Source organism: Mustela nigripes, chromosome 3 (assembly GCF_022355385.1).
Source record: "Mustela nigripes isolate SB6536 chromosome 3, MUSNIG.SB6536, whole genome shotgun sequence".
Taxonomy (NCBI): Eukaryota; Metazoa; Chordata; class Mammalia; order Carnivora; family Mustelidae; genus Mustela; species Mustela nigripes.
The window spans coordinates 65,495,488-65,515,786 of NC_081559.1; the positions used below are offsets into that span (position 1 = coordinate 65,495,488).

General features: G+C 34.9%; 1 protein-coding gene across 3 annotated transcripts in view; it reads left to right on the top strand.

Moving 5' to 3' along the window:
- The window catches only part of UBR3 (ubiquitin protein ligase E3 component n-recognin 3), a 240,437-nt gene that overhangs the window by 116,371 nt on the left and 103,767 nt on the right, over positions 1-20,299 (top strand). For all 3 annotated transcript variants that reach the window (XM_059394142.1, XM_059394144.1, XM_059394143.1), the window contains exons 25-26: positions 8,404-8,553; positions 20,064-20,197. In XM_059394142.1, the coding sequence (XP_059250125.1) occupies positions 8,404-8,553; positions 20,064-20,197 (284 nt within the window). The remainder of the gene's footprint in view (positions 1-8,403; positions 8,554-20,063; positions 20,198-20,299) is intronic.

Genomic DNA, 20,299 nt, shown 5'->3' on the forward strand with positions numbered 1-20,299 from the left:
CAAAGTTGAGAACCACTGCTTTAATTTAGTGTTTCTTTTCTTTATTTGGGGGCAAGTGGGAAAAGCCCACTTTTAATGGTCCATAAGGAAGTAATTTACTTAGTATGTCTTTATTATTAGACATTCACTTTATTTTCAGTTTTTTAAAATTTTTTTAATTTTTTTATTTTTTTAATTTATTTGACAGACAGAGATTACAAGTAGGCAGAGAGGCAGGCAGAGAGAGAGAGGAAGGAAAGCAGTCTCCCTGCTGAGCAGAGAGCCCGACGCGGGGCTCGATCCCAGGACCCTGGGATCATGACCCGAGCCGAAAGCAGAGGCTTTAACCCACTGAGCCACCCAGGCGCCCCAGTTCTGCTCTACCTTAGTGAACAGTAACAATCAATGCAGTAAACAATCAATGTTAAGTTTCTGAAATTGGAATATCACTGTATGTATCTACTCTTTGATAGCCACTAGATGGAGATAAGTGTTTATATATGGTTCTAATATGTATTAACCAAAATTTCTAAAGATCTAGTTATAGTGATGTAAATGTGATATTTAATAGTGATGCAAATATTTAAATATGTAAATATGTAAATAGTGATGTAAATATTTAATAATATTTATAGTGATGTAAATGTGATATTCCCAGCTGATTCTAATGTGCAGCCAAAGTTGAGAACCACTGCTTTAATTTAGTGTTTCTTTTCTTTATTTGGGGGCAAGTGGGAAAAGCCCACTTTTTAATGGTCCATAAGGAAGTAATTTACTTAGTATGTCTTTATTATTAGACATTCTCTTTATTTTCAGTTTTTTAAAAAATTCTCCTCTACCTTAGTAAACAGTAACAATCAATGCAATAAACAATCAGTGTTAAGTTTCTGAAATTGGAATATCACTGTATGTATCTACTCTTTGATAGCCACTAGATGGAGATAAGTGTATTAACCAAAATCTCTAAAGATCTAGTTATAGTGATGTAAATGTGATATTTAACTCATATTCTTTCTGTATGTTGCCGTTTAAAGAACAAAAAGTTCTTTCTTAAAATTTTTGGGTTTAAGAATTTGACATTTTCCTACAAAGCTAAATTTAGTCTGACTGTATGATCCAGCCATCATGCTGTTAGGTATTTACCCAGTTGATGTAAAAATATAGGTCCACACAAGAATCTGCACATGAATGTTTATTGAAGCTTTATTTTTAATCTCTCAAAACTAGAAGTAGCCAAGGTGTTTTTCAATAGATGAATGGATAAGCAAGTTATGTATATGCAAATTATATATATAAGCAAATATGTACAAGCAAATTATATATCCATATAGTGGAGTATATTCAGCAATAAAAAAGAATGAACTGTCAAGCCATGCTAACACTGGGATGAATCTTAAATGCATATTGCTTAATGAAAATAATCAGTATACTGTATGTTTCCAATTATACAACATTTTGGAAAGGCCAAAACTATATATAGTGAACAAATCAATGGTTGCCAAAGTTGGGGAATGGGATTAAATAAGTGAAGCACAAGGTATTTTTTAGAGTAGTGGAATTATTCTGTATGAGACTGTACAGTTGGATATGTAACACTATGCATCTGTCAAAACTTTGTAACAGTAAGGTGAATTTTAATTTATTCAAGTTTAAAAAGTCATTTAGGAGGTTAGAGGTCCCGGAATGGACTACAGAATGTGACGAGAGAATCTATATTACAAATACATGAAACAACCTCATGTAGGGGATGGGGAGAAAAGGTGCTAATAAGTAACTTTGGAAATTAGTGGAGTCTGTAATACTGAAGCCAAAGGGAACTACACACAAGCACTGTAGTCTAGTTGATAGCATTACTCCTGTGGCACTATGGGTTTACTCTTCTGAAACCACTATCCTTATATACTGAACAGTTAGATAAATGGATGTGGATGATGGGAGCCAGATTTCTCACTGCTGGAGTGGGAAGTAATAAATAGGCAAGAGGAGAAGGCTGGAATGGTTCATGTGGTAATAGAGTTAGATACTGAAAGTGGCCAAGCTGGAACAATTTATGCAAGAAAATAAATAGTATCAGATTATAGCCCTGAGTATAAAATAAATATTCCGAATTCATACTTATATAAATAAACAAATGAATAAATAAATGAGGAAGAATAGACAGATTTCCCACGCAGAAGAATTCCAAACAATTTATGTAGTAACTCACCCTCAAGCAAATGGAGTAACTCTCGTTGACTCCTTAAGTATAGGCTGTACTTCATGACTTCCTCCAAAAAGTACAGTGTGGAAGGGGTGGAGGGAGTTATGTTACAGTAGAGAAAGGTGGCAAACACTACCTTAACCAGATGATTTAGGTAAATATCAACAGCGATGTCATGTTGGTATTATGTACCTTTGATATGGTGTGATGAGAATGGTACTTTACCTCAGTGGCCTTCCTCCCTAAAACCCATAACCTAGGACTGATCTTGAAAAAAACATTAGATGAGTTAGTATTAAGTAACATTCTACAGAACACCTGACGAGTACTCCTCAAAAACAAGGAAGGTCTGAGAAACTGTCACAGCCAAGAGAAGCTTAAGGAGACATGGCAACTGAATGTAATATGGTATCCTGGATGGGATTCTGGAATAGAAGAAGGACATTAGGTAGAAGCTAAGGGAATCTGAAGGAAATATAACTTTAGTTAATGTATCAACATTTTACCAATAAAAATGGATCAGTAATATACCAATATTAGTTCATTGTGACAAGCATACCCCTAATAAAAGATGTAAAAGGAAACTGGGTATGGGGTATATGAACTCTTTGTAGTAGCTTGAAAACTTCCCTACAAATCGAAAATTATTTTAATGAGATTGTTTTTTGGCAAGTAAAAAAAAAAAATAAAGAGGAAAGCAAGAATGATGGTAATAAAAATTAAAAAATAATAAAAAATAATACTTCCTTACTAGAATTAATGATGTGTGTGCAGTGAGTGTTTTGCTGTTTTGGCATTTGTCACAGGGCAGTCAGACTTCTTAGTAGAAACCAGTAAACTCTAATAGTGTGCTTAGTTTATGAATAATAACTCACCTAGTGGGTAACTAACAAGTACTCAGTTGTAGTTAAAAATTAAAGTGTATAGGGGCGCCTGGGTGGCTCAGTAGGTTGGGCCTCTGCCTGCGGCTCAGGTCATGATCTCAGGGTCCTGGGATTGAGCCCCACGTCGGGATCTCTGCTTGGAGGGGAGCCTGCTTCCTCCCCTCACTCTGCCTGCCTCTCTGCCTGTGATACTATGCTTTGCAGTTGACTGTTCCCAGAGGAGGCCTAATGTTTTGAAACAAAAATATGTTTATCATAATTTTGAGGGCATTAAATATATCTTCCCTACATCATTTATCTTTTCTTTCCTCTATTCATCCAAGAAAACTTTGGAAATACAAAGACAAAACATGCACCAAGAAGATTTTTGATTGTTTTACAAATACTTATTTTAGTTTAATGCAGTGAGTTCATGTCAAAGGTAAAAGTAAAGGCAAAGTTATTTTTATATAAAGATTAATTCTATGTGAAAATATATTTTAAGCAATTTAAACCAATATTAGAATAAGAAATTTTGCATAACAGTATCAACTCTTGAAGTGGAATTGTAATATTTATGAATACTGAAGTTTTTCTCTTTGGTGATATTAAAACGAGTAGTTGACTAAATAGGTGTTAAAATGCTGCCATTGGAAAATGATTTTTAATCCCTTAAATCAGAATATATCTGAATGGAAACACCTTTATAACTTTTTTAAATATTAGTTTTCATGATTCACATATCTCAGTAAGGCAGAGTTCTTCAATTCTTTTGAGAGGTTATATACTGTAATTAACATACAGTAGAAATTTTGTCAGTTAGCAGTTACTGTGTAACAAACCATCCCAAAATTTAGAGTTTGAAAACAACAGCCATTTATTATTTCTCCTGAGTTAGTGGTTAGTGGGTTGGCTGGTCGTTTTAATTTGGACCTGACTTTTCTGTGAGAGGTTTAACTGGTTGGTTGAAATCTGCTATTCAGCAGATTGGGACTGAGCTGAATTGATGGGACAACCCGACGCTGCTCCATGTAGGTTCTCCTCCTCCAGCAAGCTAGCCAAGACTTATTCTCATATAGGTGACATAGTGTAGAGTGCAAGAAGGAAAGAAGGAGGGAAAACATGCAACATCATCTGAGCCCTTGTCTTGGAAAAGCATGTTACTTCTGCCTCATTCTCTTGAGTAAAGCAAATCAAGACCAGCTCATATACAAAGGGTGGGGAAATAAATTTTACATTTTGATAGGAGGAGTTTCAAAATCACATTGCAAAGATCATAGAAACAGGGATGGAGAAGTGGAGAATTGAGGCCACTTTCTATAACAGTGATTGTAAACAGAACTTTGGCAAATTTGAAATAGTATTCAGAAGAATCATCTGCTTAATTCAGATAGATTCTTTTCTGTTCATGTAAAACCAAACAGGTGAATTAACTATCGCTTTATTTTGCATTTATTGTAATAATATTCCTAATTTAAAATAGGCACTGTTGTTTTTATTTATTTATTTTTATTAAAAATTTTTTTAAAAAAGATTTTATTTATTTATTTGACAGATAGAGATCACAAGTAGGCAAACAGGCAGGCAGAGAGGAGGAAGCAAGCTCCCTGCTGAGCAGAGAGCCCGACGCGGGGCTCGATCCCAGAACCCTGAGATCATGACCTGAGCCGAAGGCAGAGGCTTTAACCCACTGAGCCACCCAGGCGCCCCAGGCACTGTTGTTTTTAAAGGGCAAGTGTCAATTTTAAACAGAAACATTTTAAATTTTAAAATTTTATTTAAATTATTTTTATTAATATATAGTGTATTATTTGCTTCAGAGGTATAGGTCTGTGAATCATCAGTCTTACACAATTCATAGCACTCACCATAGCACATACCTCCCATAGTGACCATAACCCAGCCACCCTATCTCCCCCCACCATCCCTCACCCAGTAACCCTCAATTTGTTTGCTGAGATTAAGAGTTTGTATCCCTCCCATTCCCATCTTGTTTCATTTTTTCCCTCCTTGCCCTCCACGACCCCCCACCCTGCCTCTCAAATCCTCATATTAGAGAGATCATATGATAATTGTCTTTCTCTGATTGACCTACTTCACTTAGCATAATACCCTCTAGTTCCATCCATGTCATTGCAGATGGCAAGATTTCAGGGTTTATGATGGCTGCATAGTATTCCTGTGTGTGTGTGTGTGTACACACACCACATCTTTATCCATTTATCCATTGATGGACATCAAGGTTCTTTCCATAGTTTGGCTCTTGTGGATATTGCTGATGTAATCATTCAGGTGCATGTGCCCCTTCAGATCACTACATTTGTATCTTTAGAGTAAATACCCAGTAGTGTAATTCCTGGATCATAGGGTAGCTCTATTTTCAACTTTTTGAAGAACCTTCATACTGTTTTACAGAGTGGCTGCACCAGCTTGCATTCCCACCAAAAGTCTAGGAGGGTTCTCCTTTCTCTGCATCCTTGCCAACATCTTACATTTTAAATTTAATTGTGTTGAAAGTCAAAGTAGAATTTAAGTAATTGAAGTGTGATTTGTAGCAGGAGTGTTTTCATTATTAGAATCGTCTCTGGTTGTACTTGGATTGTTCATTTTTTTACTATTACTGTCTCAGTTTTGCATCAGTCTTCATTTTTTAAGTTTTCCTAAAAGAAATCATTGTAATCTCTTCATTGCATCAATTTGTATGACATATCTTTTTAGAATTTTTTTTTCTTTTTTTGGTGTGGAAAATACATACAGGTATTGATGTGTGCATGTGATTGCCAGAATTAAGTATCTTTATTATAATACTTATTACAGAATATACCCTATTTTGCTGTTCATTTAATAAAGCTTAAAAACTTTTCAACTTCTTGTTGAAATATAACATATGCATAGAAAAGTGCATGCATGTATCATGAGTATAGAGCTATATGAGTTGGTTTTTTTTTTTTTTTTAAATACTTTATTTATTTATTTGACAAAGAGAAAGACCAGGAGAGGGAGAAGCAGATTCCTTGTTGAGCAAGGAGCCTGATTCAGGACTTCAGGACCCTGGGATCGTGTCCTGAGCTGTAGATAGGTGCTTAACTGACTGGGCCACCCAGGCAGTCCATGCTATATGAATTTTTAAAAACTGGGTGTTCCTGGGTAATCAGCATCTGGGTTGAGAAATTGAACCTTACCAGCATCCTCTAACCCCCTTTATATTCTCTGTCACTACTTCATGTTCTCTGTCACTGCCTATAAGAGTAATAAGTGTCCTTATTCCTAATCCCATACATGTTTTGCCTGTTTTTGTTGTTTATGTAACCATTTAAATATAATACCTACTCTTCTGAGCTTGACTCTTTCAGAATAAGATGCTGTTAATATTTCTCCATGTCTGTATAGGTAAGGAATAATAACCACATATAATTTGGTCAGAGATCCTTTTAAAATTTTAACTAAAATTTGAAATTGGATACTGAATGATAACTTATAATTATAAGTTACCAATAATAAATATACATACATATTTACTGTATGTATCAAATATACAGAAGCAGTGGTTTTTTTCTTTTAAGAAATAAAGCATGATCTTTTTAGTTTCTTGAGGAAAAGCAAAAAGGGATGTTGGTGTCTGTAATTACTAAAATTAGAATTTAGATAAAATTTACTGTGCATGAAAAAGAGGTCATCTATTTTATTTTCATGCTTTTAACCCTGTATAACTATAGAAGATTATCAAGCCTTACTTTAAAAAACTCCAGAAAGAATGATTTAGCAGCTTCTTTGATGATGTGTTTTACTATGGGGATTTCCCTGTAGTTTTCAAGTTGATTGTACCAAGACAGAAAAAAGGAAAACTTTGTGTGTGAGATAGAGTCAGTGACAATTTAATTCTTTAGCATCTAATCTGAGACAATTTTTTTTCATGTCACTTCAGGTCAGGTATTTCTTTGTTTTCTTTTGAACTTGAGAGCAATAAGTTACGTTCCCTCTTTTCTGTACTAAAGTTTTCTCCCTAAAAAGAGCAATCGTGTCAAATCTTAATACCTTCTGGTACTTCTTTTGAAATCTTTTCATTTTGACCAGTTAATCTTATTTTCATTGGCATCAAGCTTTCTGGTTCTGATTCTATTCTAGTTCCATTGTATTCTATTGTTAAATTGTTTTTTCTCTGATTTCTTCATTGGCTTCTTTTTATTTCCATTAATACTGAGCATCATCCAAAGTTCTATTTTAGGTTTCTGGCTCCATTTCTTCTCAGTTCAGTAACTCTTAATACATATTAGATATGTTTATTTGCATGAATCTTTATATAAAATATATCTGAACTTGACATCTTTCTTTTTCTATTTCTCTCATGTATTTTTACCTATTTATTTAGATATGCCTCCATCTTTTAAACATGTCATACATCATTTCTGTATTTCTGGTCTTCCCAGTGCCCTCTGCTTATTTCTTTGCCACTGTGGACAACATCATGTTCTTCACAGAATGTAAGAGTCTTTATCTGAGTATCATTATTGGCTCAGTGTTTAATTTCTTGCTGTTAATGATATTAATACCAGAGGATCACTGTCATTTTCTGTAGTAGTTCTGCTTTATTAATATATATGGTTTTATCTAAATGATTTCCTTACATAAATATATATTGATTATCATTATTGCTAAGATATAATCACTAGAATTCAAAATAAAGGAGAAATGGTTAGTTCCTCTTTTATCTCCTAGTAAATATTGTCATTTTCTTCCCCAGGAGCTGCCATGTTACACATTTCCTTTCTGAAATGCCTCAAAAAAAAAAAAAAAAAAAAAAAAAAAAAGAAAAGAAAAGAAAATTAAAACAGTCTCCTCCTAAAATCCTTTCCTTCCTGTGTTTTGGTTTCAGTTTTTATATGTGAATGATACAACAGCATTTGAAGTGTATTTAACCATATAAATTAAAATCTTTCATTATAGGGGCACCTGGGTAGCTCAGTTCATTAAGATCTCCTTTCTGCTCAGGTCATGATCTTGGGATCCTGGGATCAAGCCCCTCATTGGGCTCTCTGCTCACTGGGGAGTCTGCTTCTCCCTCTTCCTATGTCACTTCCCCTGCTCATGTGTCTCTCTCTCTCTCCCCCACAACTCTCTCTCTCAAATAAATAAATAAAATCTTTAAAAAACCAAAATCTTTCATTATATAAACTGTATTTTTTTTCTGATGGAACGTTTTACTTCAGCAAGGTTAATTTTTTCCCCATAGTTTTAATACTATAAAACTTTATTGGTATTGAAGCACAAAATTATTTGAACTTGATTTTTTTTTCTCTGTATTTTCATTGAAGAAAGATTTTTCTCCTCGAGAATTAAGAGCTGTAATGTTTTTCGCCTCAGATTCTCCTGAGAATGATATTCCTATGGAGATCACAACAGCGGAACCACAAGTTTCTGAAGCAGTATATGATTGTGTTATTTGTGGTCAGAGTGGCCCCTCCTCTGAAGACCGACCTACAGGATTGGTTGTACTGTTACAAGCATCCTCAGGTAAAATCAAAGTAATTTTTCAGTGGATTATCTTAGAGCCTAAGTGTATACAACTCGTTAATAAATATCTGTATTAATTGAAAGTTATATCTTTGTCTTGATATAATGATATGTCATTGATTATATCAATGATATAATCAATGTCTTGATATATAAGGATCTATATAGCAGGAATCAATTTAGATCTATTAGCAAGGATTTTAAATTTGGTTTTATCTGACTTTCCTGGGTATGAGTGTTGGAAGAAGCCCTTTACAGAGAAGTCTCTCTATATGTTATACAGTCTTTTTCCTTAAACTGTGATGGTACATTACCTATCCTAGAAGGCCTGAACAGAGTTCAGCTTTCTTGACAATTTGTTTTAAAGTTGGGCGCATTTTAAGCCCAGAAATATTGTCAGTTAAGTATTTTAACTACAAAAGGCACATTCAGGTAGTTTTGCATTTATTTCTTGAGCTATTAGAAGCAGTAATTCTTGAAACAGCTTGCTGAATATCTTTGCCAATATGTAATTAAAAAATTTTTAAAAAAATTTTTTAGAGCACGCGCATGGGTCATCGGGGGAGGGACAGAGGGAGAAGCAGAGACTCTCAAGCAGATTCTGCACTGAGCAGGGAGCCTGACATGGGGCTCCATCTCATGAGCAAGATCATGATGTGAACTGAAGACATTTAACTGACTGAGCTACCCACGTGTCCCTAAAACTTTTTTGGAAAATTTTTGAAGGATTTGTCTGAATGCTCTCTATCCTTTCCCATGCTAAAATATTTTAAGGTGTGATAACTCTTACACACTCTAGTCCTAATGTATTCAATCCATTTTCAACAGGAGTTTGTGTGAAGCAAAGAGAAAATAAAATTCTTTGAGCTTGCTTCTGAGCATTTTTTCCTAGGGTGTTTATTCTCTAAACTAGTATAGTAAAGTAGAAAGAGATATGAGACTCCCCTGAGTTCAAATGCAAGTATTGCTTGATGTAATCTGGCTAAGTTTGTTGCTTTCTTTTAAAACTATGGAGACAGTGTTGACTTCAGAGGATTGTTTGCTTAAGTAATGTAATATAGGCAAAAGGATCTAATGGGGTGCTGGTAAACTGGTTTATCCTCTTCTTACTTTTCTTGCTTAAAAATAAAATTCCTCTGGAAAATCCCAGTTGAATAGGATATTGGAGTAGAGCTGTCAAGACCAGTAAGGCCTACTAAAAAGGAAATGTATGGGGTATCAGGGTGGCTCAGTGGGTTAAGTATCTTGATTTTGGCTCAGGTCATGATCTCGGGGTCATGAGATGGAGCCCTGTGCTCAGCGGGGCGTCTGCCTCCCTGTCTCCCTCTACCCTCCCCCTGCCCCTGGGCACATGCGTGCTCTCTGTCTCTCTGTCTCTCTCTCTAATAAATAAGTAAATCTTTAAAAAAATAAGGAGATGTCTGAGAGTATTGGCTAGTTTTGTAGCTATTTCTGTTTTCTACTGCTGTGACAAAACTAGACTATTAGATTATTGCCACTTAACTTTTTATAACTTTTTCACCAAATACTTCATAATCATTAATGTTTTATGTATTCCTTTATTCATTCATCCCACAAATATTTATCGGGAACCTAGGTGCCAGATACTGTCATAGTATAAAACAAAGCAAAACAGAATCTCTGCCCTAATGAAGGCAGAGATTTTTTTTTTTTTTTTTTAACAACTTTTTTTTTTTTTTTAATTTATTTGTCAGAGAGAGAGAGAGCGTGAACACAGGCAGACAGAATGGCAGGCAGAGGCAGAGGGAGAAGCAGACTCCCTGCCGAGCAAGGAGCCCGATGTGGGACTCGATCCCAGGATGCTGGGATCATGACCTGAGCCGAAGGCAGCTGCTTAACCAACTGAGCCACCCAGGCGTCCCATTGTTTTTGTTGTTTTAATCTTCGTTTATTATTTTATATTTTTAAAGTTGATTTGACCAAATTGTCACTTCATTTAATTCTTTTTTACAATTTTGTACACTAGCTAAACTTATTAATACTGGATAATTCCACTATATTGTAGCTCTTTTTTATAGATAGAAGGAAATGAATAAGAAGCTAACATGAAAAAGCATTAGATCTCTAAAGAGTGACTTTAATAGGGAACTGTAGCAGGTGAAGTCTCTGACTGTTTCCTAACTTTCTGAGCCTCACACACCTACTGACATCTTGCATTTTACCACTCTCTACTTTTTTCCTTACTTTTGACCTCTATTTTAATCTGTCCCTTTTTCTTTTATCTTTTTAAGTTTTAATATGGGATATTTTATTTTATTTTTTGTTTCAAGTTTTTATTTAAATTCTAGTTAGTTAACATATAGTGCAATATTAGTTTCAAGAATAGAATTTAATGATTCATCACTTACATATAAAATCCAGTGCTCATCAAAACAAGTGCCCATCATGCATTTAGCCCATCTTCCCCCATCTCCCCTCCACCAACTCTCAGTTTCTTCTCTATAGTTGAGAGTGTCTAAGGATTTGCCTTTTTCCCCCCTCCCCCAGTGTTCATCTGTTTTGTCTCTTAAATTCCACATATAAGGGGCACCTGGGTGGCTCAGTGGGTTAAGGCCTCTGCCTTTGGCTCGGGTCATGATCTCAGGGTCCTGGGATTGAGCCCTGCATCAGGCTCTCTGCTCAGCAGGGAACCTGCTTCCCCCATCCCATCTCTCTGCCTACTTGTGATCTCTGTCAGATAAATAAATAAAATCTTAAAAAAAAAATTCCACATGTAAGTGAAATCAAGTATTTGTTTTTCTCTGACTAACCTGTTTCCCTTAACATAATAAACACTAACTCCATCCACCTTGTTGCAAATAGCAAGATCTCATTCTTTTTGAAGGCTAATATTCTGTTGTGTGATACATCACACACACACACACACACACACACACACACACACACACCATATGTTCTTTATCCATTCATCAGACATTTGGGCTCTTTCCATAATTTGGCTATTATTGATAATGCTGCTATAAACATGTGTCCCTTTAAATTAGTATTTTTGTATCCTTTGAGTAAATACCTGGTAGTATAAATTCCTGAGTCATAGGGTAGTTCTATTTTTGACTTTTTGAGGACCCACCATACTGTTTTCCAGAGTGGCTGCACCAGCTTGCATTCCCACCAACGGTGTAAGAAGGTTCCCTTTTCTCCGCATCCTCACCAACACCTGTTGTTTCCTGTGCTGTTTGTTTTACCGTTCTCACAGTATGAGGTGATCTCTCTGTATCTGTAGTTCTAATTTGCATTTCCCTGATGATGACTGATGTTGAGCATCCTATCATGTGTCTGTTGGCTATCTGTATATACACCTTCCTTGGGAAAATGTCTCTTTGTGTCTTCTTCCTATTTCTTAACTGGATTATTTGTTTTTTGGGTGTTGAGTTTGATAAGTGCTTTACAGTTTTTAGATACTAACCCTTTATCAGATGTGATTTGCACATAACTTACCCTGTTCCATCAGTTTCCTTTTAGTTTTGTTGCTTGTTTCCTTTGCTGTGCAGGAGCTTTTTATTTTGAAGTAGTCCCAGTAACTCAGTTTTACTTTTGTTTCCCTTGCCATAGGAGATGTATCTAGTAAGAAGTTGCTACAGCTGATGTTGAAGAGGTTACTGCTTGTGTTTTCCTCTAGGATTTTTATGGTTTCAGGTCTCATGTTTAGGTATTTAATCCATTTTGAATTTATTTTTATGGATGGTATAAAAAAGTGGTCCAGTTTCATTTTCTTACATGTTGCTGTCCAGTTTTCCCAATACCATTTGTTGAAGACACTGTCTTTTTTTACATTGGATATTCTTTCCTGCTTTGTCAAAGATTAGTTGGCCATACAGTTATGGGTCTATTTCTGGGCCTCCTATTTTGTTCTATTTATCTATGTGTCTGTTTTTGTGCTAGTATCATACGATTTTGATAGTTACAGCTTTGTAATAGAGCTTGACATCCAGAATTGTGGTGCCTCCAACTTTGCTTTCTTTTTCAAGATTGCTTTGGCTGTTTGGGGTCTTTTGTGGTTCCATACATGGTTTAGGATTGTTTGTTATAGCTCTGTGAAAAATGTTGTTGGTATTTTGATCAGGATTGTATTAAATATGTAGACTGCTTTGGATAGTATAGACATTTTAATAATATTTATTCTTCCAATCCTTGAGCATGGAATATTTTTTTCATTTCTCTGTGTCCTCTTCAATTTTTTTTATAAGTGTTCTATTATTTTCAGAGTACAGATCTTATACCTCTTTAGTTAGGTTTATTCCTGGGTATGGTATGGTTTTTGGAGAAGTAATAATGGGATCGCTTCCTTGATTTCTCTTTCTGCTGCTTCATTATTGGTGTACACAAATGAAACCAATTTCATTACATTGATTTTTTTATCCTGTGACTTTGCTAAATTCCTGTATCAGTTTTAGCAATTTTTTGGTGGAGTCTTTTGGGTTTTCTACCTAGAGTATTATGTCTTTTGCCAATAATGAAAGTCTGATTTCTTCCCTGCCTATTTGGATGCCTCTTATTTGTTTCTTGTCTTATTGCTAGGCTAGGACTTCCAGTACTATGTTAAATAACAGTGGGGAAAGTGGATGTCACTGTTTTGTCCTGATTGTAGAGGAAAAGCTCTCAGTTTTTCCCCATTGAGGATGGTATTAGCTGTGGCTTTTTTGTACATGGCCATTATGAAGTTGAGGTACGTTCCCTCTATCCCTATTTAGTTGAAGTTTTTATCAAGAATGGTTGCTGTATTTTGTCAGGTGCTTTTTCTGCATCTGTTGAGAGAATCATATGGTTATTCTTTCTTTTACTAATGTGGTGTTTCACATTGACCGTTTTGTGGATGTTGAACCACCCTGCATTCCCTGTAGACCAGAAATAAATCTCACTTGATCATGGTGAATATGAATATGGAACATTTTAACCACATAATGGAGTAAAGAGACTAGTGAAATGAACTTCCATGTCTCCATCAATCTTCAATAGTGATTAACTTGAGCTAATCTTATTTATCTTCCCCCATGCCCCAAATTATACTGAAGCACGTTCCAGACATCATTTCATTTCATCTATAAATATTTTTACTGTTTCAGTTAAAAAGAAAGTTCTTATTTTTAAAACATAACCACAATGACTCATAAGTAAATTAGTTCCTCAGTATAATTAAATATCTAATCAGTGTTCAAAATTTTCCAGTTGTTTCTTATTTACTTTATTAGATTAATTAATTTATAGTTATAGGGTCTCCTTGTAATCTTTTAATTAGCAGTTTCCTTTTCATCTCCTGTTTTCCTCTTCCATTCTCTCAAGTAGGTGCTCTCTTACTTCCGTACATTTTACTCTTTTTTTTACAAAATTGGCTCATTGTAGAACATTTTGGATTTTGCTGAATATATCCCCATGATGTTTAACTCTTTCCTCTGTCCACTCTGTTTTCTGTCTGTTTGAGATAATTCACTTTAAATGATGACTATTGCCTAGAGAAGTCAGTTCATCAGAGATCATAAATCTTTCATTTTTTGTTTATTACCTGAAATATTTCTATAAAAGAAATTTTACTTCATTAACTATTTTGGTTACAAATAAATTATACTTGAAAGACAGGATAAATACCATCTTCTTTCCCTTTATTTAGTAGTGCTCCAAGAATTGAGGTAGTGGTTCTTTAGTACTTTCCCAAAATAATTAATTAGTACTAGTATTAGTACTAGTACTCTTATATATATAATATATAACACATGCATATTATATATATAATGATACTATTAATTAGTATCATTATGATCTGTTGTGGTTAATTTCTTGTTAATGATCACATTCTTCTTTGTTCAGTGAGAGCCTCTTCATATTACTTCCTCAATTCTTTAATACAAAACTTACAGACTTGGGAGTTTACATCTTTTGGCATGACAAGTTATACCTTTCTCTTAGTTTCTTTTACTGGGAAATGGTATTTAGAGACCACGGTCTGGGTGCTAGTTATTGCTCTAGACTTTTTTATAGCCATCAATCCTTTATTGGCCTGTCTTGAAACCATGCATCAAAGAAGAGTCCCATGATTTCTCCCCTTAGTCTAACGTTTGAGTTGTGCTGAATTATAGACTTTTGATTAGGAGTCCTTCAAAACACTGCTTAAGTTAAGGGCCTTTATAGCAGTTTTATAAAGTTCTAAAGGGATTGTTTTATATGCTGTCTCATTATTGTGCAGAATGTCTGTTGTAAATATTATTGACTTGGGGAATTTCAGTTCTTCATAGAAGAATACAATATTATATAATCTTTTCCATTTTATTACTCACCACAGTCTTTGAAAAACTCAAGAAAGTCAGTGTTTTAATCGTAGTGCTTTAAAAAACATATGTAATAAGCAAAAAGCCTGTAATAAGGAACTGAATCCAGAAAGACCTGCAGATTGAGATTTTTAAACCAAATATCAATGTTCTTGTAGAAAAATGCAGATAGTCAAAAACATGAACGGCAAGGAGGGGAGATGGAGCTGCAAAGAAGCAGAATTTTTGTATACTATTGGAAGTTGATATTAATGTTTCCACCTTAACTCTTAGAAAGTGAAGGTAACCATTTAAGAAAAATCTAAGATGAGAAATGAGAAGAGAATCAATATGGTAAACTAGAATATTCAATTAATCACAAAAGTACGTGGTAATAAACAAAGTGAGGAACATATAGAAATAAAAAGCAAAAAGCAGAATTAAGCCCTTCTAAATCAATAATTATTTGAAATATAAATGTATTCAACTCTCCAATTAAAAGGCAGAGATTGATAGAATAGACTAAAAAACATGAATATGCTGTCTATAAAAGACATTTTAGATCCAAAGACACAAATAGGTTGAAAATGGATGGGAAAAAGTATTCCATGCAAATAGAACCAAAAGAGAGCTGGGATGGCTCTGCTAATTTCATACAGAAGGATTTTAAGCAAAACATTGTCACAAGAAGAAAAAGGACATTATATATTGATAAATGAGTCACTCCATCAAGAAGATGAAATAGTTATGAACATGATACATACCAGAGCCACCTGGGTGACTCAGTTGGTTAAGTATCTGACTTTGACTTAGGTCATGATCTCAGAGTCCTAGGATTGAGCCCCATGTCCGTCTGTCTCTGTCACACAACAGGGAGTCTGCTTCCCCCTCTCCCTCTGCCCTGTGCCTGCTTATTCTCTCTGTTTCTCTCTCAAATAAATAAAGTCTTTTTTTAAATTTTGTTTGTTTTCTTTGTTTTAAAAGATGTAATACATACCAAATAGGGGCGCCTAGTTGGTGCAATTAGTTAAACATCTGACTCTTGGTTTTGGCTTAGGTCATGATCTCAGGTCATGATCTTAGGGTTGTGAGATTGAGCCCTGTGTCAGGCTCCTTGCTCAGTGCAGAATCTGTTTGGGATTCTCTCTACCTCTCCTCTGGCCCATCCCTCATGCTCTTTCTCTTTCTCAAAATAAATAACTTTATTTCTCAAAATGAATAAATTAAAAAAAAAAAGAATACATACCAAACAGCAGAAACCCAAAATATATGAAGCAAAAATGGACAGAATTAGAGGGAGAAGTAGTTTTATGGTAATAGTTGAGACTTCAGTGCCCCGTTTTAAATAATGGGTAGAACAACTAAACAGAAGATCAAAAAGGGAAAACACTTCAGCGGCACCCAGGTGGCTCAGTTAGTTAAGCCTCAGGACTGCTGACTTTGGCTCAGGTCATGATCTCAGGGCTGTGAGACTGAGACCCATGTTGGGTGTGTGCTGAGTGTGGAGTCTGCTTAGGAATCTCTTTCTCCTTCTCCCTTTGCTTCCCCCCCCCCCCACGTCTCCCTCTTTCTCCCCCTCTCTAAATTAAAAAACAAAAACAAACCACTTTAACAACAGTATAAAACAGATCTAACCAACTTATATAGAACACTTTAGCCACAAGAGTAGAATACACATTTTTCTCTGTTGTACATAGAAAATTCTCCAAGATAGACTATGTATTACGCCACAAAAGAAACCATAATACATTTAAAAAGATTGAAATCATCCAAAATATCCTCTCTGATAAGAATGGAATGAAACTAGGTCATTAAATTGGAAAATTTGAAAACTGGAAAATTCACAAATAAATGGAAATTTAAATAGCACATTCTTTTAAAAAATTTTTATTTTATTTTTTGTTTTTGATTTTTAAAAATTTTTATTTTTTTTCAGTATTCCAAAATTCGTTGTCTATGCACCATACCCAGTGCTCCATGCAATATGTGCCCTCCACAATACCCACCACCAGGGTCACCCACCCCACCCCTCCCTTCCAAAACCCTTAGTTTGTTTCTCAAAGTCCATTTTCTCTCATGGTTTATGTCCCCTCCTGATTTCCCAGTTATGCTGAGAAAAGTAAGTCAAGCAGAGAGAGTCAGTTATATGGTTTCATTTACTTGTGGAACATAAGGAATAACATGGAGACATTGGGAGATGGAGAGGAGAAGTAGTTGGGGGAAAATAAAATAACACATTTTTAAACAACTACTGGGTCCAACAAGAGATTACAAGTGAAATTAGAAAATACTTTGAAATAAATGAAAATGAAAACACAACATACTAAAACCTATGGGAAAGTAGTACACAGAAGGAAATTTGTAACTGTAAATGTTTACATTAAAAACAAAGATCCCAAATCAGTAACCTAACTTTACACTTTTAAGGAACTTGAGAAAGATAAGCAACCTAAACCCAAAGCTAGCAGATGGAAAGAAATAATAAAGATTAAAGCATAGGTAAATGAAGTAGAGAATAGGAAAACAGTAGAAAGAGTCAGCAAAAGCAAAATTTGAAAAGCAAATTTGAAAATGCCAAAATTGACATTTTTATAGCTTGACTGGCCAAGAGTTTAAAAAAAACCAAAAACCACAGAAATAACTAAAATCAGAAATGGAATTTGTGAACATTACCACAGTCTTAAAGAAATAGAAGACTATAAAGGAATATTATAAACAATTTTATATCATGAATTTGATATCCTAAATGCAATGGATAAGTTCCTAGAAACACAGAAACTACTAAAACTGACTCAAGAAGAAATAGAAAATTTGAACAGACATTGAATAGTTAAAGAGAGTGAATCAGTAATCACAAACTTCTCAATGAATGAAGGCCTAAGACCAGAAAGCTTCACTCATGATGCTACCAAATATTTAAAGAATTATCATTAGTCCTTCTCAAACTTAAAAAAAAAAAAAAGAAAAAGAAAAAGAGGGAATACTTGCTAATTCATTCTATATTAACAGCCTTATCCTGATGCCAAAGACACATAAAAATATCACATGAAAAGAAAATGATAGACCTAGTATCTTTTATGAATATAGATCCAGAAATCTTCAACAAAATCCTAGCAAGCCAAATCCAGCAGTGTATTAAGAGGATTATACATTATAGTTAATATTTTGGTTCCTAGCATCTCCCTCCTTCTATCTCTTCTTTCTGCTGCTGCTGTAAATCTCTTCAGAACTTAGGGCCCACATTTATATGTCTAATACTGTTTCCTGAAGAATATCCTTCCCATGCTTACTGAGTCTTGTAATAATATATGGCACTATATGTTTATATCCCCACTCCCTTTTTTTGTGCTTTAGATATTTTACAATTATAAAATCTTATTATTATTTTTTCTCTCTTGCTATATACCTCTTTCCAAACTTTTCATTTTTAAAGTTTTGAATCTACAGAATACTCTTTCCCTGCATTCAACAATTGTTGACATATTGCCATGTTTGTTTTTCTTTTCCTCTCTTATCTATATACACATACACACACACACACACTTTTTAGAAGAAAATGGCAGATGTCATGATGTTTTATCTCTGAATACTTAAGAATGTATCTCCTAAGAACAAAGATATTCTTCTATATTATTATACCCAAGAAATTTAATAGTAATATCTAATATTTTGTGTTCAGATTCTCAGTATTTTTATAACAGGTTTTTAAAATAAAGATTGGTTGATTATTTATTTATTTATTTGACAGAGAGAGAGAGAGAGAGCGAGGGCGCGAGCAGAAGCAGGGGTAGTGGCAGGCAGATGGAGAAGGAGAAACCGACTCTCCGGCTGGGCTGGGAGCCCAATGCAGGGCTCAATTCCAGGACCCTGGGATCATGACCTGAGCCAAAGGCAGACATTTAACTAACTGAGCCACCCAGGCGCCTCAGATTTTTTCTTGATCCAAGAAAATGATCATACATTGCATTTAGTTGTCATTTCTTTTTCTTTTTTTTTTTTAAGATATTATTTATTTATTTGAGAGAGAATGCAAGCTGGGCACAGGGGGAGGGGAGATTCAGGGCAAGAAGCAGACTCTCTGCTGAGCAGGGAGCCCCGTGTGAGGCTTGATCCCAGAACCCTAGGATCACGACCTGAGCCAAGGGCAGACACTTAACTGACTGATTCACCCAGGTACCCCTTAGTTCTCATTTCTTGTTAGTTTCCTTGACTAAAATAGTTTCTTCAGGCCCTTTTTAAAATTTTGAAGCGTCTAGGTCAGTTCTGTAGAATATCTCATTTTCCGGATTCCTGTGATTATTTCCTTATTAGGTTTAAGTTAAACATTTTTGGCAATAGCATTATATAAATGATGTCCCTTCCCATTCCATCACATTAAGAGGCTCATAGTGACAGTTTGTCTCATTGTTGGTGATGCCAACCAAGTTTGATCGCTTGGTTATAGTGGTAGGTAATCTATAAGATGATATATTGAGACTCTGACACTTCACCCTTTTACTTGATGTTCCTTGCCTAAATCAATGCATGTGTTATCTGTTACTATTACTCTTTTCAATACTCAAATTTTCTTAAATTTGGCCTTCAGAACTCCTGCAGGTCTTTATGATGTGGTCCCTCTGTGTTTGAATACCCTCTTGCTCTTTATTACATACAATTCCAGGCTCCAACCCTGGATGCACTTCTTTCTCCAAGGATCTCTGTTTCCTTTTAGTGAGAAACAGAATATTTAGAAATAAAGGTTATTGATACTAGAGAATCATAACTTCTAGGTTTTTTCAGGGGACATATTTTGAAAACCATCCTCCATTGCAATCCATCCATCCATCCACCCAAAGTTCATACTAATCTTCTAGTGTTATTTCAAAAAAAAATTGTCAGATTTTTAAGAATCATTCATTTTTTTGACAAGTGGGAGGGATAGAGGGACAGGGAGAGGGAGAGAATCTCAAGCAAACTCCACACTGAGTATGGAGTGTATGTAGGGCTTAGTCTCACAACCCTGAGATCATGACCTGAGCTGAAGCCAAGAGTTGAATGTTTAACTCAACTGAGCCACCCAGGCACCGTTGTCATATTTTAAGATTTATTTACTCTGTAGAAGAAAACTAGAATATCACTTTTTTGGGGGTCTTTAAAAAATATCCTAATTGTAGAAAAATTAGTGTAGCTTGTGATAAATAACAACTTTCAATGAATCATGTTGAATCAGGTTGGTTATTTAATGGGCTGTTGTTTTTGTTGTTAATGTAGTTTTAGGGCAGTGCCGTGACAACATTGATCCAAAAAAATTGCCTATCACTGAAGAGGAGCAGATTTACCCTTGGGATACGTGTGCAGCAGTTCATGATGTGAGACTTTCATTATTACAGCGTTATTTTAAGGATGTAAGTACCCTTTTTATCATATAGTATTTTTGTCAGCAAAATTGATGGTTACTTTCTCCAGAGCTTTACTTTTTATGTTTTCTTCTATCAAATGTCATTCTT